This window comes from Chionomys nivalis, chromosome 13 (genome assembly GCF_950005125.1).
Source record: "Chionomys nivalis chromosome 13, mChiNiv1.1, whole genome shotgun sequence".
Taxonomy (NCBI): Eukaryota; Metazoa; Chordata; class Mammalia; order Rodentia; family Cricetidae; genus Chionomys; species Chionomys nivalis.
In genome coordinates this window covers 20354223-20381165 of record NC_080098.1, presented here as the reverse complement: position 1 = coordinate 20381165, position 26943 = coordinate 20354223, and the positions used below count along the sequence as shown (strand labels likewise).

The 26943-nt window shown below is 47.7% G+C and overlaps 1 protein-coding gene across 7 annotated transcripts in view; it reads right to left on the bottom strand.

The window, feature by feature from the left end:
- Positions 1 to 6443: 6443 nt before the first annotated feature.
- Frmd4a (FERM domain containing 4A) overlaps positions 6444 to 26943 on the bottom strand; it is a 581866-nt gene continuing 561366 nt past the window's right edge. For 6 of the 7 annotated variants that reach the window (XM_057787201.1, XM_057787203.1, XM_057787200.1 and 3 more), the window contains 7 exons: positions 24254 to 24482; positions 22798 to 22854; positions 19441 to 19681; positions 18584 to 18748; positions 16652 to 17526; positions 14883 to 14979; positions 6444 to 9513 (listed from right to left, as the gene is read on the bottom strand). In XM_057787201.1, the coding sequence (XP_057643184.1) occupies positions 9411 to 9513; positions 14883 to 14979; positions 16652 to 17526; positions 18584 to 18748; positions 19441 to 19681; positions 22798 to 22854; positions 24254 to 24482 (1767 nt within the window). In that variant the 3' untranslated portion in view covers positions 6444 to 9410. Of the gene's footprint in view, positions 9514 to 12750; positions 12823 to 14882; positions 14980 to 16651; positions 17527 to 18583; positions 18749 to 19440; positions 19682 to 22797; positions 22855 to 24253; positions 24483 to 26943 lie in introns of all 7 variants that reach the window. The other variant, XM_057787202.1, reaches the window with a different exon arrangement.

Sequence of the window (26943 nt, the reverse complement as noted above, 5' to 3'; positions counted from 1 at the left end):
CCATTCCCAAGAACTGGGATTTTCTGTATTCAAATTTAATAAAAACACTTTTTACCTTTAGAAATGAGTGCAGGTGCTCCTTGACTCAATGCAGGATTAGTCCTGATCATAGGTGAACATACAGTCCATTGAAAATGCATTTCATGTCTGTAACTTAGTCAGCTTGATCTAGACTGTTTTAAATGTGTTCAGAACACGTGGCCTGTGGCTAGGTAAAGCCATCCAACGCAGAGCCCATTTTTATACTTAAGCATTAAAGTTCATGTACTATTTTGTATGTTGTATGCTGCTATAGATTAGTGTCTGTTGTTTTCTCTGAAGATCATGTTTGAGGGATCCTTGTGGAGGAACCACTACCCAGCATCAAGAGAAGATTGTCCTGTGTGTGACTGGCTGGGGAAGAGACCCACAAGTTAGTGTCCAGAGTAGTTATACAGTGCTTTGTGCTGTCACTGGTGGAAGGTGAGAAAGTGTAATTGGAGACTCTCAGTTGACAGATTTTTCTGTCCTTGTAACAGCCTGTAGGGGGCAGTCTAGAATAGCAGTGATTTTAGTGTTTGGGGGTGGGGACTAAGGAAATAAAGCAGGGGCCTTGTCGAGATACTGTAGGAGGGAGAGTGAGGTCCTGGGAGAGCAGAAGGAGGCAGGCAGTGGTCACTAACAGAACTGGGGAATCTGTCATGGCGCCTGCAGGGACTGGGAAGTAGCCCGATAGTGGTGGGCCTTGTAGTTTGGAGCCCTTCCTTCTGGCACTTTTTAACCTAGTTCAGTACTTGAACCACTCTGGAGTTTGACCTCAGTAAATCATTTCGGGATGCAAACCTTTGTTATTGCTGTTGAAAAGGAATTCTGGAAATCAACAGCCTGGAAAAGATGAGATAGGTTTCCTCAGTCTTTGTGGGGCTTAGACTTGGACATTCATGACTAGTTCCTTTCCTGGCCCACAGCCCCACTAATGCCTCTCACCACAGAAGGGAGGCCTGAGTGAAAGGGAATCTCGAGTTAAGCTTTAAGTTTCTTCTGTCTGGGCATCTTGAGCGGATAATTTAATGGATTGTACCGCCTCCCTGCTGCAGTCTTCTCCCACGAAGCCCCTGAAAGCATAACTTTATCCTCTGGAAATTTATGGTATGGCATCGTATTGGGAATCTTGAGCCGAGAAGCACTTTCTCACGGTGTGTTGATGGAAGAGTTTCCAGCTGTCCGGAGAGCCGAGGCCAGCACAGTCTCCAGAGGGTCCCTTTGGGAAGCTGCTGTGGCAACTGGTTTTCATCCCAGGCTCTGTAGTTGCACTGACTCAATTTTAACCACTGGAACTTTAATGGTTAACAATAACCCAAAGTCTTTTGAAATTTTACAAACAAGTTCTGGCGGTGTGGAATAGCTAGGGGGGCTGTGTGGCTGGCTAGCAGCGACAGCTGTGTGGGAGCCAACCCAGCCAAGATTCTGGAGTTGTGCTCGTTACAAAAAAGGGTTTAGACAATGGCCAACATAGTTTACTATTAAAACATTGACTATTTGTGTATTTTCCACATTTTAAACTGGGGTACTTTACCCAGCATGCTTGAACTAATCCGTGCCCCACCGATTATGGCTGTATTTTAACTAGGCCACTTCTCTTTGTTTAGCTTCTTTCCTGTCCCTAAGCCCTGCTCTGAAATCACTGTCAGCCACCCCTGTCCCGCCTCATTGGCCAGGCTTAGTGCATACCTTCACGCAAAGGAGAGCGGCGGCTCTGGCTCCAGAGTTTCCATTTTCTTTTTGGGTGTTACTTAGTGATCTCAGCTTCATTCACTAGGCTTTCTGCATGGCAGCTAAGTCATTCCCACAGGCTTGCAGCTGCAGTTTTACAATCTGTCCAAACCAAATTGCCTTTGCCCTGGGAGTGCTCTCCTTTGAAGACTCAGAAAACGTTATGACCTACGGGTGTTGCTGCCTAGGCTTGGCGGAGACTTTTTGTCCTGTGAAGGAGTTGAAGTTGTAGATCAGAGTGTTTCTGACACTCACAGCAAACAATGAATGCTTCAAGGCCCAGTATCATATAGACACACATGCATAGGACAGGAACAAGCACTGCCTGGCCATGTTGGATGTGTTTCTAGTCTGGATTTTGTTGATTTTTTTTTTTTTTGGTGTTTGGGTGGTGGTAGTGGTGGTTGGTGGTGGGTGGGTGTGTGCACGCATGTGCAACACGTGAAGATCTCAGAAGACAACCTCAGGCAGTCCTCATCTTCCACTTTGTTTGAAACAGTAGGATCTCATGTTTGCCTCTCCGTGCTCCGGGCTAGCTGGCACACAGGCTCTGGGGTTCTTCTCCACCTCCCATCCTTTTGTAGGAGCGCTGTAGTTACAGGTTCATTACGGTGTGTGTGTCCAGCTTCTGTGTGGATTTTAGGAATTCAGACCCTGGTCCTCATGATTGTACATCAGGTGCTTTTACCAACTGAGCATCTCCAGTCCTTGTGTTTCTTTAAAAACACGTTCTGGTTGTGGGCTCTCAGTTGACGGCTTACTAATACATTGATTGTGAAAGCTACTGATACAAGGAATCACCCGCTGACTAAGGAGGGAGACCGCTTGTTTGGTGATGTAGAACAAGAGTTTAGTCCTCTTTAATGCACAGATAACACCTGACTCTTACGGTTGGTATGAAACTTAACAGCTATAAAGTGTTGAGTACTTTGTTAAGTCAGTCCAGATAAGCTAGATTTGCTTGGTTCTGTGTTTATGTGTTTTCCCAATTTGGAGATCATATCCTTTGCTTGACTTCCTATGTTTGACTTGTTCAGTGCAAGTTTAGGTTTCTAGTATTTACTCTTTGATGTAGTTGTGATTTGTGGGAGTTGTATGATTTGTATGCATTTCTAGTTGAATATAAATTTCTGTAGAGACTATACCAAGGTAAGTGTAAGATACTTAAACATTCAGGAGTCCCATGGAGCTCATACTAGTGCACATACCTGCTTTGGGGATTTGAGAGTTTGGTTTCTCTACATCTGATCACATCTCAAGTGTCTTCTGTCACCTTCATTTTAACTTAGTGTTCCACTGTGAATTTAACTCGTGTTTGCTTGATGACCAACCCAGCTGAGTACCTACCTCTCCTGCCTTCAAAGCCCTTTATGACAACCCTAATCAAGACGGACTTCATGTCTGTTGTTTACTGTTGAGCTCTGTCCATTTTCTTGCATTTTTTTCTGTATACATCCTCTTAAACATGGGTATTGTATGTCTCCCAGACTGATTGTTATGCTAAATAATGGTTAATGGAAGAGACCTAATCTTGTGACTGACCAGCTTGGATATTGCTATAACCTTTTCAGCTATCTTTATGTGATAGATCCCATAAAAATCAAGTCACATATCATTTTTTTAAAAAAAAAATTTATAAAAGATTTGGTTTTATGTTCCTATTTTGCCAGCACATATACAGGCATGCCACATTTGGGTTGCGCCTCTGGAAGTCAGAACAGTGTCTGCTCCCACAGAAGTGGAGTTACAGATGGTGCTGGGAACTGAATCTGGGCCCTGTGCAAGAGCAGCAAGTGCTCTTAGCCACTGAGCCATCTCCAGCCTGGTACATCAGTTTGAATGTCACTTTTTTCTCTTATTTAATAGAATCATTATAGTGGCATTCCTAAGAGCATAGAATTTGAGAGAAGAGGGAACTGGGAATGTTTGTACTTGCTGTAAAATTCTAGTGTTTTGTTATTGGTTTATTTGTATGTGTCTGAGTATAAGCGCACGTGTGTGGGAAAATGCACACCCTTGTTTGTGGAGGCAGAAGAGGGTCTCCTATCCCTTTGAGCCAAATCTCTCTGATTCTGGGGCTCACAGGTTTCCTCAAGTGCTTTTGAGATCACTGTATCCTGACTCCCTCTTGCCGGTGTGGCCTCACCTTTTTCTCACACCAGTTGAATTTGGAAGCAGTCTTAAGAACAGCATCTGCAAGCTTCCTGGAATTTCTTCTCACCAGACCTGGAGGAAATGGTGCTGCCCTTTCTGTCCTGGCTGAATCTTTGTCCCTGTTTTCCTGTCACTCTTTGGTAAATGAATGAGTTTGTATTTTCTCCCCGTCTCCCACAATGAAATATAAATCTCCCAGGATGAGCATTCATATCTGTTTTCTTTACTGCAGATGTGGGAAGAAAAAGAGCAGTCAGGGATGACTGCTAGGAGGATGGATCTGCTCTAAGTCGAGAAGGAAGGCCGTTGGTGGAGCACATTTGGAGGGGACGGGCAAGAGTCCAGTTCTGTACATGATCACATTAAACACCTAGCTGCTGAGGCGGCAGTAGGAGGCACAGATTGAGGGAAGAGGTCCAGGATGGGTGGAGAAGACTAGTGTCGTCGGCATAGCAACCATGAGGTCAGATGTGAGTGTTAACGGTTTGAATCTGAAGTGTTCCCAGCAGGCTTGTGTCTGAATGCTTGGTCCCCAGATAGTTGTGCTCTGTTGGGAGGTTGTGCAGCTTGTGGGATGTGGGGCCTTGGTGGTGTAAGTAGCTCACTAGAGGTGGTCTTTGACGTTTAGATCTGCCTCTTGTTCCAGTATTGCCTTTTATGTCCTGGTCAGCCAAGAAGCGAGATGCTTTTACTCGCAAGGACTTGCCACCATACCTAACCTGCGATGAGGGACTGAAGTCTCGAAAACTGAGGCAAATAAAGCCTTCTTCCCTCAGGTTGTTTCTCTCAGATATTTTATAATAATGATGAGAAAATACAGGAAGCCCCCCAAAAAGTAATTGTCAGGAGGAAGGGAGTCCAAGAACAGAGCTGTAGGACACTTCAGGGTCAGGGGGATGAAGATAGGGAGAGTATGGTCAGCATGGGGACCAAGCAAGTCAAGCAAGGGACACTGTCTACATTTAGCGCCTGCTGGTAAGTTGCATACGATGACAAAAGAGAATTAACTATGCATTTGGCATCATGACGAGTCATCTCGGGTGTGTGTGTGTGTGTGTGTGTGTGTGTGTGTGTGTGTGTGTTTGTGCACCTCTAGTCCTTATTGAACCTGTCGACAGTATTACAGCATAGACCTTTCTGATCTTGCCTGAGTAGAAGTGACTCTGCTGGGAGCTTGGCTTTGTGTAAACCAGGCAGGTTATATACCTCTTCTACCTTTTCCTGCCCTCACAGAGGCCAACTCCTTGAACAGGGTCTGAATGAGAGCTCCTGTCTAGTGTCTTTGGGAATTGCCTTAGACTCCTCCTGGCTTCATGCTAGTAGAGGTCCCTTGCTCTTGAGATACCAATCGCATGCTACTTGGCCTTATCCACAAGCACCCAAGCTTTAGAGGACACGGGTTCAGTGCCAGTGTGCAATGCCTTGATGGAGGCCACTGTCACTCACCAGTCCTCAAGTGGGTCTTGCATACTCCTCTTTGGATAGTTTTGTGTACGTGTTTTTTTAAATATATATTCTGGGATGGCAAGGGCTGGATATTTTTAGTATTTCTACAGGATTAGGGTGTTTGTGTTCTCTAGGAATCAAAATAGAAACCTGAATTATCTTGTTGACATTATGTAAGGAGAGAGGAAGAGGGATTGTGTGCACGCGCGCACACACACGTAAAGGAACAGGAAACATGAGACGGTGCCATCTTCCTGGGTTTCAGTTGTTTTCATGTGATGGAGCTTAGGGCATAGGCTCATTTCTGACATCTTTATGCATAACATGTTTACAAGAGAGCTTTTTCTTTTCAAGTGTAGATTATTTTGGGATGCTCTGATACTTTCCTAAGAAGCCTCCGAGGCAGTTGCCAGAGTTGAGGAAGTTGTCAACACTGTCCCTTTAACTCGCTTTCAGACAGGGCCAGCATCTAGTGCATTGTTATTCTTGCTGGCAAGCTTTAGCCTTACTCTGGTGATCAGGAAGGGCTTTCCATCCAGGGTGTTCCTGGAGGCTAGACTTCTAGTTTCCTGCTAGGAAAGAGGTGTCTGTCAGGTTAGGGGTCAGGGATACAGTTGTATCTGTCTGCTAAAGCAAGACAGTAGCCGTATGCCTTAATTGGGGGACTTCTGTAAATGCAGTGGGCTGTTGCTTCAGTGGTATGATTTAGAGGTAGATAATTTAACAGAAAACTAGCCTCTACCAAGTCAGCAAGCTTGTCTTTCTTTCTGGAAGCCAACAATACCCTGCATAACTGGGTGTGGTGCATAACAGCACTCAAGCTGCAGGCAAAATGAGTGTGAATTTAAAGCCACCCTGGGCTATACAGTAAGTTCCAGGCTGGCAGGGACTGCAGAGTGAGTCTGTGTGTTGGGGTGGGGGATGGGTGTCACACACATCTCTTACACATATATTTGGGAAATACCATGGGTAGACTGATGATATTTGTTTTTAAAAAAGAGCCCAGTGCACCTGACACAGATTCTGGAGCATGGCTATGCATTTGTCATTTAGAAACAAACAGTGTCCAAGAGGCAGCTGGGGTGTTTTCATTTTGAAAATGCTTTAATAAGTGTTGACAACACTGTTCTGCAAAATGTAAAGGTACTATACAAATTCTTAATACAAAAAGAATAAATTAAAAGCAGATTTCTCTTTTAATTCTGCAACTTTGTCTACAACATACATCTTTTTCATTGATTACCGTTGAACAGAATCCAGTAAAATCATTTTACATGCTCTACAGTCAGTTTCAGGAGCAACCTAATCTTTCCCCATTATTAAACTAGAGTCCATTTTACACAACTTGTAATAAACTATTGACATGAATGGATATGTAAAACTTTACACCTAGTTAACTAAGCAGTAATTGGTCATCTGATAGCACCTGGATGAGGTTTGCTATATTTAGAACTAAACTAATACTGAATGAAAACAAATTGGGCTTTTAACAGTTTCAACACTCACCTGCATATAACAAAATAAACCAACCTGGCTCACAACAGAGTCTTCTGGCTGAAACAGGCAATTTCTTACATGTACCCAAAGAATCCAGTAGGGGCGTTAGACTAGACTGGGGGCTTCATATCTCATCTTCCTTTAAAGAAATAGGATCTGTAAAGTTTGCAGGTGCTTGAGTACAACACCCAGAGTTCCCCACCACACTGACCATGTATGTCCGTCTCAAAGGACTTAGGCTTATTATGTACATTGTATTAACTGAACACAGCTAAACAGTAAAACCTGTTTTACTTAATCTCGGTCCTTACTACCAGACTCTCCTGATGGTGTTCACAGCTCCCATACCATTCCTCTCTGCTCCCCAAATGTATTATATTTTAGATTCTTTCTGCCTCTCTCGTTGATCCAACTGAATTCAGAACTGATTTTTAAACTGCTGTCTATGTTATAACCTGTAACCATGTAACCTTGTCTTATTCTTTGTTTCCCTTTGGACTTTTCCTGCTGCACCATAGTTCAATCTAATTATTCAGGCATCTCTTTTTGGAAGTAAAAAAATTGACCCAATGTATCACATTTCCTATTAGGGAAGGAAGGGGGAAAAAAATCCCCAAATAAATCTGCCTTTTGTAGCTCTGATCATCATACTAGGAACAAAAAAGGTAGCCCCCATCTCCGTCGAGCCCTGGGTTCATTTGTACCATTATCAGTTCCTACCAATCCTACAGGGTTATGCCTACAAGTGTCCAGAAGAGTACTGCTTCTGAAAGCTGGGATCATCAAGCCAGCCATGCCCAGCGCTGGGGTATCTGGCCTTGAGTGGGCCTCAGACCGCATGGTATGAATGCCTTTGACTGTGGAAACACTCCCACTTGACTTCCAGAACTTTCCAAGCCACGGCAGAGTGAGCCACAGGGTTGGTCCTTCCCCTCCTGGGCTGGTGGAGTCTACTGTTGCTCTTGTATTCACATACATGAACAACAGGTCTTTCTTTTGATGCCACAGCTAACTTTAGAGCTGCTTTCCCACAAAAGTACTCCCACCCTGGCTCCTGTTCCTGGATGCCTTTCCCACAGGAAGTCATCACAAAGGCGACCCCGCAAGCCCCGCTTACATTCACATGTACTACCTCTATGAAAACTCTGGTGCCATCTAAGACTGTTCACTGGTTAGTCATTATAAAATTTCGAGGCCTTTGAAGATTGATGGCTTTTGGTTGTGTGTTAAGCATAGCTCAAAACACATGTAAACGAGCAGCTTGCACGCATGCTTTTTTTTTTTTTTTTTTTTTGCCTTCTTTTATCCTCTTGGTATCTGTGGACAGAGGTGGTAAATCAAAGTCATGGATACTGCTGGAGGTGAATGGGCCCATTAGGAGCTGAGTTGCTTCAACTCTGCTCTGCCTGCCGGCTGGTAGACACATAAAAATCTTCCTACCTAAGGGCATACTTGGGTTCTTACTAAGTGACACACAGGAGAGGTCCATCTGAGTTCTTTGTCACACAAGTGCTAACAAACAAAATGAGCCACAACAGTAAAACACTTGAATAGACCGCAATGTGCTTTTTCCCTTGGTTTCCCATAAAAAAGAAAATGAAACGCCTTGTACAAAAAAGAAAGGTTACATTTTTACTGGCTGTTTTAACGAGTGAGACCTGCTTTTGGCAATGATCACCTTTAGCTTCCGACCAATCCGAAAAGGAAAGCAGCTTGGGAGGTGCAGGCTGAGGTCCTGCAAACGCTTCACGCCCAGACAGACAGATTCTGCGTCTGCCAGGCCAGCCAAGCCTCCTCCATCTTCACTGTCCCATTGGGTGCATTTCCAGGCTCTCGGGTCGGGAGAAGTGGACGGGACAGCAGATGGCTCACGACAGGACACGATTTACAAATGGTTGACTTTCACTTGTGCTGCATAGAAGCAGTTTGGAACTGAGAAGGAGTTTCACTGCAGAGAAGGTGTGTTCCTCTTGGCCCCTCCTATCTGTTTATTGTTGAATGTGTCTAATCTTTGGCAGCATAGAACCGCTCGTGATCCTCCAATGCTTCTCTGAAGCGCTGGTCCTCCTTAGGTTCTCTTGCAGGCTGTCTCACTACAGAACAGAGACTATCTCAGGTGTAAACTGAATGTCCCCACGAGGCAGCCTCTCTGGAAGCAGTGGCCTGTGGTGGCAGCTGATGCAGCTTCACAGTCTCTGCACAGATAGGTCTTTCTTTTTTTCTCTTCTCTACCAACGCTTCTCTTCCACAGGAATTGCATATGTTGGCTTCCCTGACAGTTCCTGGCCTGGGCTGTCATGGCAGGGGGAAACCACCAAGGTGCCATTGAGGATTGTTGTCTGGCTGTCTGGGTAAGAGAGCCAGGGGACACACAGTGGGATCGGAACCTTCCAGAATGTCTCCTCAGTCAGGTTTTTGAGGGTAAAGGGGATGTGGAGACAGGAGAAAAAAAGTGCCAAGGGCCAAAGCTGGTGCAGGTGACAGTGTGTCTGGGTAAGGCAACTGAGAGGCAGTGAGGTGACTCAGAATGGCGTGCGGCGGTCAGAACAGGCCGGGCTGGCTCACACGAGGGTCCCGGGCTTGGCTTTTTCCTGCCCGTACCATTGGACATCAGCTAGCTCTGGATAGAGGGAGGAATCCAGGAAGCAGCTATCACTGTAGCTCCTGTGGGCCCAAGAAGACATGATGAGTTAGAGGAGAGAGCACAGACGGGCCGCGTTCAGGGTGCTGGCCGAGGGGCAGGCCTGAGTCTGGCTGTGCTGCTGCTGGCCTGGGGAGCGTACAACTGTGGGGACCTTTCAGAGTTCCGTACATGATTCTCAGGTGCAGCCAGGGCTGAGGAGCCCCGGGACTATATTATTCCTCAGGACAACTTCTTACATGACAGTTAGTGACTTGCCTTACATCGGACCCAAGGGTCTGCACTTTCTGTCCTGGAACAACATTCAAAATGTGCCTTTTTTTTTTTTTTTTTTTTTTTTGGTTCTTTGACACAGGGTTTCTCTGTGTAGTCCTGGCTGTACTGGAACTAGCTCTTGTAGATAGACCAGCCTGGCCTTGAATTCACAGAGATCCGCCTGCCTCTGCCTCCTCAGTGCTAGGATTAAAGGTGTATGTCCCCACCACCCAGCTATGCTTTTTAAATCAATAATGTTGTGATTTTATGAATGGATTTTTAAAATCATACAGGGACTGGGCCTGTAGCTCAGTGGTAGACAGCGTGCTTAGCATGTAACAGTCCTGCCCTTGATGCTCAGCCCCAAAAATGGTATAAAATCAAAATAAACTTCCCTCTACATAGAAAAATGTACATAGGAGAAAAGAGAAAGTTCTTTGGTAAGTATTGTTAGTAGATTAAATGGGAGCGATTCCTAGGTATCAACAGTAGCTCACACAGATGAGTGGCTGAAGCCCTACTCACTCAAAGAGATTCCAGCTCCTTCTAAACTGCCCTTTAGTTCCCATGCCTGGTACCAGGGGCAGATGCTGAGCCACTCTAAAGAGTATCTCAAAACCTCCCAAGTCAGCTAATCTGAAGATCACCAGCCACCCTCACTACTGTCTCATTTGCTCACTTCTCCAGGGATACACTGAGGATTTAATACTTGGTAAATATCCCTCATCTGACCCAGCAAAGTCCACAAAAGCTAGAAAAACCCCAAGGCATCTGTGACAGCCCTGTGCTCAGAGCCCTGGACGTGCATGAGGTTAATTCTGATTAAATGCAGCGTTAGAAGCAAAGGCAAGGCCTTAGTTACGACACTGGTCATGGGGGTCTTTGTGTGTGTCTGTATTTGGGGGTAAACGAGTGGATGCCTTTATACCCGTGCTGCAAACACTGGCTTTTTGTAAACTGTGTCAAAGGAACCAAGAATTTGTAATGGGAAAAGGCGGTTGGAAGCACACAGTGCTCCGGGGAAACAGTCTCTTCATCGTACCTTTGCACCTGCCAGAGGGGACATGCGACCTAGGTTTGCCGATTTCCAGCCACACTCACTGGCTCAGAGAGGGCTAAGTAGCTTTGAGAGCAGGAGGGGATTTATTTCCTCCCCGCGGCTGGAAGCACTAGTGAGCTCTACTCAGCTTAGCCGCTTGCACGTGCTCATCTGCTTAAGCTTATCGAGTTGGTCCCCCTTTCCTATGCAGCGAATACTGGCACAGCTTCTTAGATTCTTCTAGAAGTTTGTTTCTGCTAAAGTCGCGATGTGGGCCTACTAGGGACGTCATTTTGCTGACTGCAGCACTGGATACAGGAGTCATGCTAACCAGCGTTTCTGAAGGGACACCTGGGACGGGCTCTGAGGAAGCGAAAGGACCCGGCCTTTTGGAACACCACAGCGAACACTGAGCACACGCCACAGGCTCTGCAAAGTCATGCATTGCTTTGTGGGATATCTCACACGGGGTACCACCTAGTCACGCCTACAGAACACACGCTGGAAACAACACCATTTCTCTCCCACACAGCTCAATGTTTGAGTCTCTTGTATCTTGGATTCTGAATAGTCTGGGGTTAAATCACTTTTTTAAAAAGTGAGTAATCACTAAATACTGAATGATGCCTTATCTCCATACCCACTGAGACTTGAGAAGTGGGATTTAAGTCACCGAGCCAACTGGACACTGTGGGGTTGGTGAATAGCGCTGCAGATCGGTGGCCATAAAGCCAGGGTGATAAGACCTCTGTCAGCATGGCTCTGCTGGCCAGGGTGTGAGCTGCTACCCATTTTGAACTGACGACCACACTCTCATGGGAGCTCTTGAAGTGCGCGTCTCAGGACTCCGCTGCTGCCGCTGCCACGCATCACTCTGCACATCTTGGTCCCTTCTTATTGGAGGGGAAGAGTGACTCGAATTCAAGTGTTCTGGTGACATCACTCTCAGTCCCTTCACTGTCACCAGAGCATGAGCTGTCCCTCTTCCTCCTCTGCTTTCCTCATCCACAGTTGGCCAACTGTAGAAATTGTTCCTGGTCTTGTCCTAGCCTACATTCCAAGCCAAATCCCTGCTCTTCACTCCTGTACGACATCAATCCCCCCACCCCCAAGAGCCCTGCCTGAATCCACACCGTGGCTTTTTATCTTGGCTTCTCTCTACCTCCCCGCTCCGCTGCAGTTCTTTAAAGCCAGGCTCACGAAGCGTGTATGAGAACGAAAAGGCATCTCTTGGCTGAATCTTTTCAGCATTTTGATTTTAATTTGTAGAGCACTCAGTACTTTTATGTGGCATTTCCTTCTCAGGGCTCAATTTTGTCTGTTTTGTTTTGCTGGGACTTTTCCCCTACTTCTGCCTGGCACCCTTATCATTTTGGTGTCCGCGGTGTGCTTTTTAATTTCAGTGCTACACGGTTAGTTACTTAGACTTTCAGGACCACTGCATTGTGCTTGTGATAATAGAGCCTTACGGATTTCAGTGGTTGGTTCAGCAGCCGCGGTGGTGTCTGGGAGTCCTTCTGATCTCCCAGCTGGTAGTGGTGACTTACAAACCACATTTTGAAAAACAGGACTCTATGACATTTGTTGCAGCATACAACAGTCACTGAAAAATGGTAGGATGCAGTTACAGTAGTTTGGGTATTTTAAACGACAGTGGTGCTGTTTTTATGGCTACGACTTACAAACCTGGTAAACAACAAACCTAGTATTTAAAGCCTAGAAAGTCTAAATATACTATGGGGGAGTTCTTGTGGGAAGAATGGGGACCATCCTACATCTGATGTAAAAACACACATCCAAACATATAGCTCCACATGTATCTAGAAATAAAACATAAAAATAATAGCTTCCACACCATCCAGACATTTCCTACTGGAAACTCTGACATGGGCAGAAGCCACACATATGCAGGACATCTGGATCACACACTCGTGGGCAGTAAGAACAAAACGTTCCCTTACAATACCTCTATTCATCAGTACTTTGGTGAGTTGGAGACTCAGACCCATCCATGATGGGAGAGTTTTCTGTTGCTTCTCTGAACAAAGGAAAGCGAAAGGAGGAAGAGAAGAGAGTTCATGTTACACAGAAGAACTGGCACACATGATTAGTAGCTTATTAACACACTGGAGAGACCCAATGCCCATATGCCCATGAGTCCGACACAGGAAGAGTCACACAGAACCTTGAGTCTCCATCGCTTAGTGACAAGACCTCATTAGTTATGTTAGGAAGGCAAGCGGTGGCAATTTTTACCCATCGTCTCGTTTTCTTATCACATTATTCTTGAATAATTCACAATCTGGCAAAACACCGGACTTCAAGAACAGTATCTTTTTGTTTCCAGTTTGTCTTGTGCCCTTACTGGCTACATGTGACAAAGAAGGCAAGTCCAAGGGCTCACTTGAGTGAGTGGGCGTGGGACGGATGCTTGTAACTCAGAACCTATTATTAGTCAGGTGATGCAGTCATATAGTTGAATCAGATAAAACTGGGCATGACCCAGGAACTTGAGAGGGTCCCCAGAGGATTCCAAGGGTCCTATTTGGATGGTGTGGTTTAGCCACTAACGGTACACAGATGCGTCACTCTTGTATGAATCAGTCCTGGGGGACTCTTCCACCCTGTGCCAAGAAGCTGTCTGGATTCAGAGGCTACGGTTGTAGAGGACGGTATGAACAAGTATCAGCGATTTGTAATAAAAACGGAGGTAGCTACTGGCAGAAGCCACACTGAGGAGTGGACATGAGAGACACGATGGGTAGTTGTAGACTATATGTTTTCTTAATTTGAAAAGGGTAAAGAGGCCACATGAAATGGTTCAGTAGGTGTCCAGTCATTGAACCCCAAATGACCTGAGGGCTCATTTAAATACACCCAGGGGGCCCACCCTAGAGTTTTGGGTCGACCCAAGAAGATCCCAGGTGAAGCCCAAACTGCTGGTCTACAGTCCACATTTGAGGACCTACCAGAGAAACATAAGGTGTATGCCATTTTTCTCTGTCTCACTGATGAACCCAAAAGATCTAGATACTTCCCCTTGCCAGGAGAGCAGAAGGATTCCATGAAACTCATCTATGTTCGAAGAAGCTGTAGCCTCTGTGTTCGTGTAAGTACTCAGTGTTAGCTGTCCTGTCCTCACCAACAGTGAAGGCTGCAGAAGAGGCCTGGTGTCAGCTCACTGCAGATAAATGTGGGGAGTAAAGGTGCCCAGCATGGGAAGCCTGGGCGCTCAGTGGAACCAACTGCGGAGTCTTTGCTTTCTTCTAATTCAGCTCACGGCTGTCAGATTTTCCCAGACAAGTGCCCAACAAAGCAAAAGCTGTGGATTGGGCCGGAGAAGGGGCCCATTTCCGGTAACCAACAGGTGTTGACAGACTAACTTCTAAGAGGCCGCAACAGAAGAGAGGAGTGGGGTAGAAAGTGACAGCGTGTGATAAGAACAAGGCAGGAAACTCGTGTCTGCTTGACCTTCTGACAGCAGAGTGTACTCACTGGCCGCAGCTCCTTCGGCCATAAGTCCACACTTAAAGCTACAAATGAGAGCTGACTTATAGTCATAGGCTGAATCTTCAGTCCCTGTGCGCAGCCTCTACTGAGAGGTCTCAGGGTACAGTATCCCCTTTGCTGATGAAGAACACTGCTTAGCCTAGACAGAAGCCTTTTTCTCGGGGTGCATCCCGGTAGTAAGACAGTGACCGCACTGAGAAGCATGTGGAATATCTGGCTCAGGGTACTCTCTCCCACCCCTGACAGTTTTGCTTGGCATTTCAAGTCAAATCAAATGCTTTCTGGAATTGGATCCACTTCTTTGTTTGCCTTCCTACATCCCAGGAATCACAACCTACTTTTAAGTAGAAAACCACATAGAATTTTAAATAGAAACACGTAGAATTCATCCCCATCAAAGACAGTAGGCCAGCTGGAGAGAAGGTGACAGCCATACAGGGAGATTCTTTTAGAAGGTCGTGTGAGCCGCCGCGGCACTCACTGGTGCAGCCTTCCAGCACTATGAGCTCAATGCTGACAGTGTTCTTCCTAGCTAATATAGTTCAGAGCCCAGAAGAACCAAGTCACCAGCTTCAAGGGACAACTCACCCAGTCTGCCAGGTCAGGATGTGGTGGGGACTGCTTGGTGGGGTGGCTCCAATTTCACTTGACGGCGTTGAGCTTCTCTGGCTTTGAGGTAAGGCAGCTATATGTAGTTGGTGTGGGAAAGGCAGGGAGAGACAGGTAAGACAAAGGAGCTTATAACACAATGGCAGACCTTCAACCATTGCCAGACATGACCTTGTAGGCAGGGTCTCAGTGACCTCATGCCATAGTCACAGTGGGGAAATACCTTTGTACCCCCAATTACATTTTCTCCTCCTAACTACGTTTCTCCATTCTGACTGAGGCCACAGGATGGCTTCTTCAACTGCCCAGAATGGGAAGCCCCTGTATTTCTGTGGTGGAGACCTGAGCTTGGAGGGCTGCCTCGTGGCATTTTAGATGTGGCCCCTAAGCGAGGGTCATGCTTTACTGTAGGAAGGGCCTCTGCAAAGTCCTCTGCTGTCTCAGACTTACCAGTTGCTACTTTAGTAACCCTTCAAATGAACAGAGCTTTTAACAGCTCACCTAAACATAGGAGTTTACTGATGGTGGAACACAGAAATCTCATTAGGAGAATTCAGCACCAAGTAAATCCTACTTAAATGCATCCTTTGCATTGGTTGGGGTAGGGGGTTGGAATCCTCTTCTTCTGTCTGTCAACCTCAGATACAACTTACTAAAATCTTAGTAATAATATCTGCCCGCTATCATTTAGTAAAGCCTAGCCACACAAGCACAGCAGTTTTGAAAGAATGAAACCCTCCTGTCCTTTGGCCGTGGGATCTAAGAGGACCAGACGTGATCATGACCTTCAGGTGGCACACTGAGTGTATCCATTCTCAGAATCTTTCTGGGAAGGTAAAGAAGCAGAGGAAGAAGGTGTCGGTGTTGTCCACGGTGTCCCAGGGCCGCTAGCTCATTTGTGGTCTAGTCTCTGGAGCTTGTGGTGTGTGTGCCCTAAGGCAAAGGACGGTGGGGATATGGAAGCAGAATGCACTTCTTCCTTCCAGGTGACACTCGTCCCCAGTCCTTGGTTTTATTCTTGTACTGCTTACTATTTGTCTGGGAGTCCTCCCTCGTTTTCTGCCTACTAGAGTCAAGGGTTGGAGTATTTTTTTTTTTTAACCACAGTGTGAGTGGTAAGAGTATACAGATGAGCATCACCTGTGTAGCAAAGGCAAGCGCTCAGCTAAGGCGGGTTATTAGATTATTTCACAGAGAAACTTCTTAACGGAAAGGACAGTCCTCCCATCTTTTACTCGACTTGGTACTGTGCAGTGGGTTCAAACCTCGGTGACACAGTATCAAGGATACTGAAAGCGCTGTTGTGATTTCTGTGAAAATGAAGTTACTTTGTGATTGTATCATAACCTCATTGGAATAGCAAAGCCAGGAGCAGCCAGGCTACTTATTCAGGGCAGCTGTCAGGCTCAGAGAGTAATCACTTCTTTCCCCAGGGCTTCAAGATCCCAACCGTTCTTGGCAAGGTTATAACTTGGGTTTCTAACCTACTAGAATTTTTCTTCACCAGGAAAAAGGTGCACCTTTAGCAGGATAAACCCTGAGACCTGACATCACATGGCTTTCTGTCCTTAACTAGTAGGGCTAATGGAAAGCTCCTTTTGTGCTCCAGATAAGGAAGGAGGAGACAGTAGTGTTGGGGTAAGAGCCACGGGCTTCCCACGTTCCTCAGCAAGGCTTCCGTAATAAATGTCTCCCTTTCTTGGCTGCTACGGCTACCCAGGTCATCGCAGCCCCTCCACTCTGCTCACCTGATGTGGCCTTGCACATCTGGGGCATCCTGGTGACCCTGCTGTGCGCCACGAAGGTGCTCTGGGAAGAGGTGCTGTACTGAGAGCCGCTGTCTGAGGAGGTGGAGCTGGTATGCGACAAGCGGCTGTGCTCCTTGTGCGAGGCTGTGGAACGCTGGTACCACTGGCGCAGCTCATCTGACACTGCAGCACGGCCAGAGCCTTTGTCATGGGCGCCCTCCCGCCCCAACGAAGGAGTCCGCAGGATCTGGGAGCGCGATGGTGTAAGGCGGCCTGCATCACCCTCATCGCCACCCCCACGCCAGCTCTCTTTGAACAGGCCGCCAGCCGTGTAGGAGTTAGAGGTCTTGAACTGTGCCTTGACGCTGTAGTGGCCCTCCTGGTCACTCTCCAGGCTGCGCACTACCACGGGTGTGGCACTGCCCTCAATATACAACGGGTACTCCTTGATGCGATACTGCGAGCTTGGCTGGCTCTGGCTGTGCAGGTACACGCCGCCACCGGCACCTGCAGGCCCGCTGCGCGCTGCCAGGTTGGGCATGCTGCCGGAGCTCGCTGAGCCCAGGGCGCCTGCTGCCCGCTGCCTCTGCCGCTGGCGCTGGCGCGCCTTGGATGGCGAGTCCTCAGCCAGCGTTGAGTAGTTGGCGTTCATCTGCGCCGGGTAGTAGTGCTCTGAGCTCGAGTGACTGGTGCACGACGAGCAGTCATCCATGGGGTCCGAGCCATTGCTGCTACGAGTCCTCGGAGTGTAGAAGTCGGGGCTCCCGGTGTCATTCTCTGAGCCCAGGAGCTTGCCCTGGGACTCCAAGCTGGAGCTCCGATGCCTAAAGTGCAGTGCCAGGCTGTGCAGTCTCGTGGGACTGATGTCTACCGACCTGTGGGGAGACCTCAGGGTTGGTCTTGGGGTTCTGGATCAAAAGGTCCCATGAAAGCCACAGGGCTGGAGTGTAAAAGCCTAAGGGGACTCGGGGCTTCTAGCCAATGGGTTGTCCTGGAAAGCCAGGTACTTCCCTAGGTCCCAGGTGAGAAAGGGTCCCTGGAGGCCGGAGCCAGGGAAGTAGATTTACATCTAGGATTTACACAGGGTTTCTGCTAAAAGGTGTTGACCAAAATCCAAAATAGGGCTTTTGCTTTTTAGGGAACCTAAGAATTACTACGTTCTAAGTAATATGTTAACTCCTTTAAAATGCTGATTGTAGGTAAAGCAAACAACCCCCCCATCATCCCCCCCAAACCAAAACCCAAATCAGTAACAATAAAACCTCTAACAGAGTCACTCTCTGAACCAAATACTGCTCTGGAATGAATGCCAATGGCTGTTTCCTATAAGGATTCTAAGACGGAGGGTTGGTGGAACATGGAACTCTAAACAGGAAGGATACAAATGCCTGCTGGTAGTACCAAGACCTTGCCTCTGATCCGCTCTGCCTATCCACCAATGGTACTGAATGCTAGAACTACATATACAAATTCACAGGGACTCTAGGCTCTACACACAGAAGTACAAAGCCCTAACCAGTGGCCGTCCATGATCTGGCTTTACAACTACTTTGAAAAGGAATGTGATTCAGTGAAGCCCATTTTCTGTTCATTCTTTTGAGTGTTATGAATGTAGAGTCCAGAATAGACATAGGCCTTATGAGAACGGTCTATGAGGAATGGGGAGCAAAGGTTAGCCAGGGGTGTATAAGGCCGCTGTACTTCCCACATTAACTGGGCTAGTTTTTCTGCTTCCACTCCTACTAGGATCCTTGTTTGGTTCTCTCCAGGAGACTGGGATTCTCTGGTTTCACAAGTCCCCAGATAGGAACAGCATCTGTATTGAGTGTCCAGGGTAAAGTGGGCAGAATCCAGTCTGATTAGATTACCTGTTACTGGAGCTGAAAGGTCTGAACCAGAAAGGCGGGTAGTCTGAAGGCCCTGCAGACTCACCTTGTGGAATGGACGTAGTGAGGACTCCGAACGCGCAGGTCTGGAGTGGACGGCATGCTAGACTGGGAATTCCAGTGCGGGAGGCCTCGGATGGGACTGTTCTGCAAGGAGCTGCTTACTCCTGCCTCAGTACAGCTTCCTGTGCTGGGGAAGCGCTTGTGGCTGCTGCAAGCAGAGAAAAGCCAAGCTGGTCACGGTAATATAATGTGGCACTGTCCCCAGTGGCAGGGGCTGACCAGCGTGGGACAGTGGGTCTAACTGGAGGGAGAGCTTGCCCAGGATGCCAGCTCTCACTGTCCCACTGGAGGGGGCTTTGTCCCCTCCGCCCCTGCAATCAGTCCAGGGCATTGTTCCTGTTCGGGCACCCTCTTGGGGCTGTGTAATTAAAGAAAATGAGGACGGCAGAAGCAGACCTAAAACAACTTCCAAGTAGTCATCTCTACGGTGTTGGTATCAACCTAGCAATGAGCTGCTAATGTGTGCCTTTCATTACAGCAGCTTGGCTCCCGACACCGGCTGGTAGATGGTTTAGGTTCTGCACCACCTTGGGGATCCTCTGATTTTGGCAAAGGGGACTCTCCTTTGCCATTCTGGAATACTGCTGGCTACAATTTCCTAATTAATTCCTGTGGAATTTAACGGCATTAAAGCCATCTGCCAACAGGTTGATTGTGAGCCAAACCTTTGGTTTTTCCCCTTTGGATGAGAAATCTGTACTTCTCTGAGGCCGACAGCAGAGGACTTTGTGAGCAAAGGAAGGAAAAGAGTATCCTCTGGGAATAGACGCTGTGGGTGTTGTGTAGGGCCACCCTCGAACTCTGCCAGACACCCCACTTGGGTGCTCCGACCCAGCTCACCTGGAATGACTGTGGGAGGAGCGTTTCTTCACCTTCTCATAAGGCTCGTCTAAGGAGGACTCGCTCCACATTTTGGGCTTTAAGGGTGACTTGTCATAGTCGGTGCGGTGATAGTGCATCTGCCTGAGCCCCTCCAGGGACTGCGGGGGAGGAGGCCTGTTGTGCGATGATGGTGGCCGAGGAGGAAGTCCCTTGTGCGGAGACTGTAGGGGGGATAGTGTGCTGGTAACCTGAGAGTCTTCTGTCAAGACAGGAAGAGGAGGGAAGGATCAGTGTCACTGGTCCCACAAATCCAACCCACCACATCTGTGCCTTGGGAGCTACACATCAAAATATGCCCAAGGACCCTGCTGACCCTGCCTCGACTACTGGTCAATACAGGGCAGTAAGTATCACTTTTAGTTGAGTATGAAGAAAGTCTGAATTGGATTCAGTGCCCCCAAGAAGTGATCACTTCATACTAAACAGGCAAATGTAGTATTTAATGGCCTAATTTTTTTTAATTGGTGCTAAGGAATGAACCCAGGGCCTCAGATGTGCTAAGCAAATGCCCCAGCATGGAGCTGTGCCATGATACATGTTTGAAGAGACACTAGACATATCTTGTTTGCTTTGGGGGGGGGAGTTAACCTTCCTGAAGATTTTATCTACTCTGTTAATCAGCGTGTCCTCAGGGTTTGAATGACAGCTGGCACCCAGTAGGTACTCAATAAATATTTGTTGGAGGAAACAAAATGAATCGAAAGTGTATCTGTCAAGTGTAATTTAGTGCAGGCAAAACTGGTTCTCTCCAAGCCATGGTCGGGCCCCACAAGCTACTTAAATTCTTTACAGTCTTTTCTGGCATATTTGGTTGTGTGATGTCGGGATGGAGCCCAGGGCCTCATCCGTGCTAGGCAAGTGCTCTCCACTGAGCTATATGCTCAGCGCTGATCAAGTTGTTTTGGGGAAAAAAGGTCTCAGTCCCAACAGCACCCTAGCCCTGCCATCTCTGGGGTGCAACCCAGCACATCTGTATGCTGGATGACTTCCAAAGGAAGCAAAGCCATTTAGTCAAAGAAAGAGGTGTTTCACCAAGCATGGTGACTCTGGCCTGTAATTCCAGCCCTTGGTAGATAGAGGTAGGCAGATCAGCAGTTCAAGGCCAGCCTCAGTTACACAGTGAGTAGTTCAATGTCATTCGGAGCTATCTAGGACCTGGTCCCATTAGAAACCAAACAATAATCCCCAACCAAAAGTGCCGGTCTGGAAGGAAATGAGCTCTGGGCAGGCAGAGAAGGAAGGAAACTGGGTAGGAATGTGGAGGGGAGGAGTGGGGGAGGGGAGGGGAGGGGGGAAAGGAGGGGAGGGGAGGGGATATAAGCAGGAGGAGCCACTCAGCTGGCAGAGAGGGCAGAGCCCAGGAGGGAGGAATTCTGAGTGAGCCCAGATAGCAAGAGACCTTGAATTCCAGACAAGGAGTTGGTTGACCCAAAAGCTACAAGAAAACTTTGATAACTTAAACATAGCTGTGTCAGGGTGGAAATCCTGTTTAAGAACCATCGTTCTGGCAATTTTCACCCTGGGAAAAGCAACAGGAGAGACAAGGGAGGGTTTATGAAGAGACGATGATGAGAACCCGAGGTGCAGTGGCTTCAGGAGTAGAAGGGAATGCGTACAGGGAAGGGGGAGGGGACTCCACCAATCATTCACAGGAGCCTATATCCATTTGCAACTCTTGATTCTTTCATGGTCTAATCCTCAGTCCCCATAATTCAAAGGCTCTGGCTTTGCCCCTCAAGTCAGACAGGAGGAGTCCCTAGCGAGTGAGCGAGAGCCTGAACTGGGAACACAGGACACAAGAGGAGGCGATTACCATTCTCAGGAGGTCAGGGGCCTAGGACATGGGGGCAAAGCTGTAATCATGATGTCTCAGCTAATGACCAAGTACAGCCCTGCAAACTATTAGCAAAATGGAACTTCAGCTCGCTTCTTCCTCGGCAGACTAGGGTGGCAGGGAGCAGTGGTAGGACCAGGGGGTCTCATGTTCCAAACAGGCTTCTGTGTTCTCATGGAAACCATGTCTTCTCCATCCACTAATGCAGCAGACAGTAAAATTTAACCATCAGTTTCTAACAGCAAGGCCAAGACAACTGGGCAAAACCCCCAGGCTTTCCCCACATCCAGACCAATGTTTCATTATTACTGTGACTTGGGTAGGTCTTTTGTGTTTCTTGACTCAATAGCCACTCGCCACTGGCTGCCTGAGGTTTTCCTAGCGGGCAAAAAAATGAACTACCAGTTAATAGATTTCCATATAATTCGTGCCCTCACTGCCCAATGTTTTGGTTTAACAACCACAGGAATAGCTTGGAAATGGTTCTAAGTCTGGAAGGCTTGTTTCTGCTGTGGGGGCAGGAGGGGTTTTCAACTCTGATTTCCTAAGACCTGACCAAGAAAATATCCTGGCAGTTGCCAGATTTGAGAATTCAGCAGGAAATAAAACAACAGTTTCCAAGGTTGTCCATGTCACAAAAGGGACATTCCCATTTCTGTCTCAGAGAAGAGAGCAGATAGGCCAACTCCTTCCTGGAGCTCAGACTCCCAGTCGGTCCCAATCTTTGTTACGCAGCCCAAATCAATGTCTCTCTCTTTCCTTGTATGTCAGCACTGCCCAAAGGAAGATACACACGATGAAGGCTCTTGTGCATGTTTTTTTTTTTTTTTTTTTTTTTTTTTTTTTTTTGTCCTGAGGATAGAACTCAGGTCCTTGCATATAGGTAAGTACTCTAACTGTGAACTATACTCCCAAACCCTTGTTTGTTTTTGACTCAAGGTCAACTTGCTATATTGCTCAGGTTGGCCTTGAACTTTTGATCCTCCTGCCTCTGTTTCCATCCCTCGTGTGCCGGGGTTACAGGATTAAAGGTACCATGCCAGTCAAAAAAAAAAAAAATTCTTTGGTTATTACAAAAACAAAATACCATTTCATGAATATCACTTGGGGTGTCCAACCTTCTGGCTTATCTGGGCCATATTGGACCAAGAGTAATTCTCTTAGGCCATACATTGCAGAAGTGTCCAGCCCATGGCCCACAGGTTATCAGTATACAATACGTGTATTTTCTATGCTATTGGAACACAGGGGCTGCATGTGGTCCACAGACTGCAGACTGGATAAACCTAGAAGACAAGTGTCAAGGTAGCACTCACTCTGAGCCCAGCAGTGACTCCTGGGGAAGGGAAGAGCCTGTAAAGACTTCAGTCATTGTCTCTGCCTGCCTCTTCTTGTCTATCAGGCCATTCCCAGGCTGCATACAGAAAAATCTGGGTTTAACCTGGATTTCACTTTTAAGAGCAGCGAACGGACAAACCTACCATCTTCAAGAACAAGGGCATCGGAGAGGGAGCTGTCTTCACTGGCGATATTTCCATCTAGAAGACAAAAAGTGGACGTCCACAGGGTTGTTAATACACTCTGGAAACCAAGCCTGTGTGTAGGAAAGAGCAGTCTGCCCTCCCCCACCCTGGCAACACTCACCCATCTTTTTTTTTTTTTTTTTTGCATCAGCAAGGAAAGAAGCCATGAAACAAAGATGTTGTTGGGTGTTTCCCTTGACAGTCCATATGGTGGGTCATGAGCACACCCTTCCCACCCAGCTACGCAATGGCCCTAGTCTTTGTGTACTTATGCCCTTGTTCATCAGATACTGTGGCTAAACATGTCATAGAAAAGTGGTGGGGCCTGGTGAAGCCACATCATTGTCCTAGAACAAACTCGGGGCAAGTACCAGCTGAACCAAAGAAACCAGCAGCTGTTATTCAACAGACACGAAACTAGGGGAGGACACTTAGTTTTGCTCACATGGCAATAAATGGTTTCTCAATGAACTTAAGTCATTAGCAGAGAAAACAAGCTTGCTAAATACAGACTCCATCTCTCTCGATTATTTTCACAGTCACCATTCAATTAGGAACGCGCCTGAGAGGGAAACAGTAAAATGATCTCCCTCCCACTGGGGAAACTGAGGTACCCTCAGGAAAGCAGGTTTGTCTGAAGTGACTACTCTCTGGGAAATGTCAGCAAAGGTCCATCCAAAGTCTTTGGATTCTGGGCTTAGCGTTCTGCTCTTAAGATGAAACATTTGCCAGGGATCTAAGGAGATTGCACATTCCCAAACAGATGGGCCTGCCTCTGTAATGAAAACATTACTCCATGGTGGCAGCAATGCAGGGAAGGCAGATTCTTGAGCTTAACAAGAAATGGCTGGAGGCTCACACGGAAGGAATCAGGAGCCAGTGCTGCCGCAGACCCAAGAGAATAGCCTTCAATGGGCTCCCGAGGCCACCTGGTAAGACAGGCTCCCACAGGTGCTCTTCCCAGACATAGCTCCGATGGGTCTTCTAGATGTTTCTACAGAGCAGGGAAGTTCAAATGCCTTTGAGGAGGCCCCAAAGAAGGCAATGACAAAGAAGAGCTGACTCACTGTGGCCCTGTTACAAAGTGGGGGAAAGTTCCATTTTCATGGCAAAGGATGACAGAATAAGATATAAAAGATGGGCACTTCTGAGTTCCTAGAGCAAATGGCTCATCCCTTCAGGGCCCAGACAAGTGTCAAAAGTGATACTGAGGTTCTATGTATGGTCTCTTTCATCTGTGCCTCCACATGCAACTGATTATTAGGATGGAGCATCAGGATTACCCATTCCCTTTTATGGATGGACGATCAGGTACTCGGGGAAGAGACTATTTAGATCCTGCCAGGATCTGGATTAGGACCTAACAGGACCTGGTTGTCGGGGAGCAGGGCAGGAGCTTGTGGGTGGCACTGACCGTCTATGACCAGTGACGCCCTCTGGGTGGGTTTCTTCCCTGACTTGATACGGTTCTCGTTGATTGCATTTTCAATCTCCTGCAGCTTCTTCAGTGCATTCAGATAAGAGGTTTTTCTTTGCTTCTTCAGTTTTTTGCTGACATTGGGGTCACTGGCAAGGCGGCGGGCAGCCTCGGTGATCTGGGACTGAATTGCAAACTCTCGTTCCAGGCGTTCCAGCTCAGCTTCCTGTGGGAGGGAAAACCAATGCTTACAGCTTCCATAGATCCTGCTGCTCAAGGAGACCCTACCTTGCCCGCCTCTGGGCCAGACCTCTGCCCCCTTTTTTCTGATCTTCCTTTCTCCCACCTCTACCAGTGACTGCTGAAGACCCAGCCTTAGAGAAAATTCAGAATCCATTGCTACCATTTTCTTTCTCCTTGGAGCATAAGATGCAGCATGACTTCTGGAACAGCCTTCTGCTACTGTCCTCTGGGGTTTGTTCATGCGTGGACATCTGATCCTCCCACGTATGCCCTGTCATGCATCTTTGTGTGTCTCACGTTAGGACGCATCCCCACTCACCTGGATGACTTCTGGACGCTCCTTCTGTAAGCCCTAACCCTTCTTTTCACACTTGTGTGTTCATAAAAGCCCTTCCGGGCCCTCTAGGAGGGTAAGTGATGTGGGGGTGGGTAGTGGAACCAGTTTTCCCCCTGCTCCTTGGGTAGGTTTTGGACTCTCTCCCTTCCTGCCTTCTTGTGCAACTCCCTCCTCTCTCTCTCTCTCTCTCTTTCTCTCTCTCTCTCTCTCTCCCTGGCTTTTTTTTTTTTTTCTGAAGCTGAGGACCGAACCCAGGGCCTTGCGCTTGCTAGGCAAGCGCTCTACCACTGAGCTAAATCCCCAACCCCGCCCTGGCCCTTTTATCAAGACGAGTCTCCCTTGTTTCTGGGCCTAGGAGAAACGAGGCTATGGATGCCAGATATGGCTGGGAGACCCAAAAGATGGTACCCCACATGGAGCATGTGCAGCTGGCCTACTGTTTGGGTGTGTCCTCTGCAGATGGATGCACACCAGGCGATGCTAGAGACGAAGGCAGAATCTGCCTGTTGTTAGCATCTGTGGGTGGATGCAGAAGCCCCTTAAGTACCGCACAGTTCAGTTCTCTATTTCTTCTCTTCCCTGGTTTTGGGGCTTTGCACGTAAACTCTCCCTTGAGCTTGGCTACCAGCTGTTGGCACTGCTCTAGAGAGTTTCGTAGCCTTTAGTGGCGACTTCCAGCTGGAAGAGGTAGAGGGCTAGGAATGTGGCAGGCCAGGAGGGGTTGGGGCTGATAACTCCGCCTCCTGCTCTAGGGCCTGGTTTCCGGTCTGACGTGAAGATACAGCAAGGCTCACACCACAGGCTCCAGCCTCCAGGCTCTCCTTCACACTGAAAGGCTAGTCCTTGAAAGCACAAGCCAGAATAGAACCTTCTTCCTCTTTTATGTTGCCTCTGTCAGACATTGTGTCAAGGTAACGAGGAAGTTAACTGACTGACTCGTGGACCGGTTTCATCAAAGCTGGCTCTAAGGAGCAAGAGTTACTCTGGAGTTTGGAGTGTCCGGTGGGTGCAAGGGTACTAGCAGCCTGGGCGTGTTCTGGAAACTCCTAGGAGATATGGGCTCCAATAAAGCCATACTGCACAAACCTGTGATGAGCACGCAGTGGCTTCCCTTTTCCCGGGACCACACATGACCACTGAAGAGTACATGTCTTGTCCTGGGCGATTTGGGGTGACACTGACGTCTGGCAGGGACCGACCAGACTAAGGGAGAGGAGTCTGCCATGTCTCCTGGACCCCACGTCTTCTATGGTGGCGGCCCGACAATGTGCCTCTGAGCACAACCGACCAGGCTGGGTGTGCGGGAGGGTCTACTAAGGAAAATACTCTTTGCCTGATTTCAATGACTTTTGAGCACTTCAAGTCTAGAAGAGGCAGGAACCAGGAGTGGGAGGGAAAGTAAGGGCTGAACGGAACCACTTAGAGAGACAATAAACTCCTTCCAAATCCTTCCAGTGCTGGACACACTTGTTCTCTCAGAGGAAGCAGGATATCAACATGGGCTCCGGCCCAGAGCCTTGGGACAGGGACAAACCCAGCCTATGAGTTGGGCTCCCTGAAGCAGCTGTTTCTGGGCGGTTATGATAGCTCTGGTCCAAGACACTGACCCTGAGATTTGTAGGCCAAACAAGTCTTGAGATTCCAACTGAGTCAAGGACAGGACTGAAAGCCTTGTCTGAGGAAGGGGTCATACGGCAAGGAAAGCCAAGGGGATGCAGAAAAGCTACAGCGCAGAGTGAGAGCGAGCCCCTTCCCGTAGGGAGGAAGCTCTGCAGAACTCTGCCTGCTTCCTCTGCGGAATTTCAGAAAGATGCACAAGGGCCAGCAAGGAGTTCTCAGAGCCCTGGAGCCAGCTTTCTTGAAAAGTAGAAAATACTACAACACAGCAATGGGAAATTCAGGCGCAGAAGGACACTCGTCAAACACGGGGTGCTTTTTTTTTAAAGCTCAAGCTGAGATGACGATCCAGCTTTGGGAGACGTCCCACCACATGGCGCTCGAAGTCACTCCCCTCTTTGGCATCTCATCTCTCTTTGCAGCAGCTGTTTGCTGAGCTTCAGGCATGTGTTAAGTATCCAGAGAAATGTTCTTCTAGCCCATTTAATCC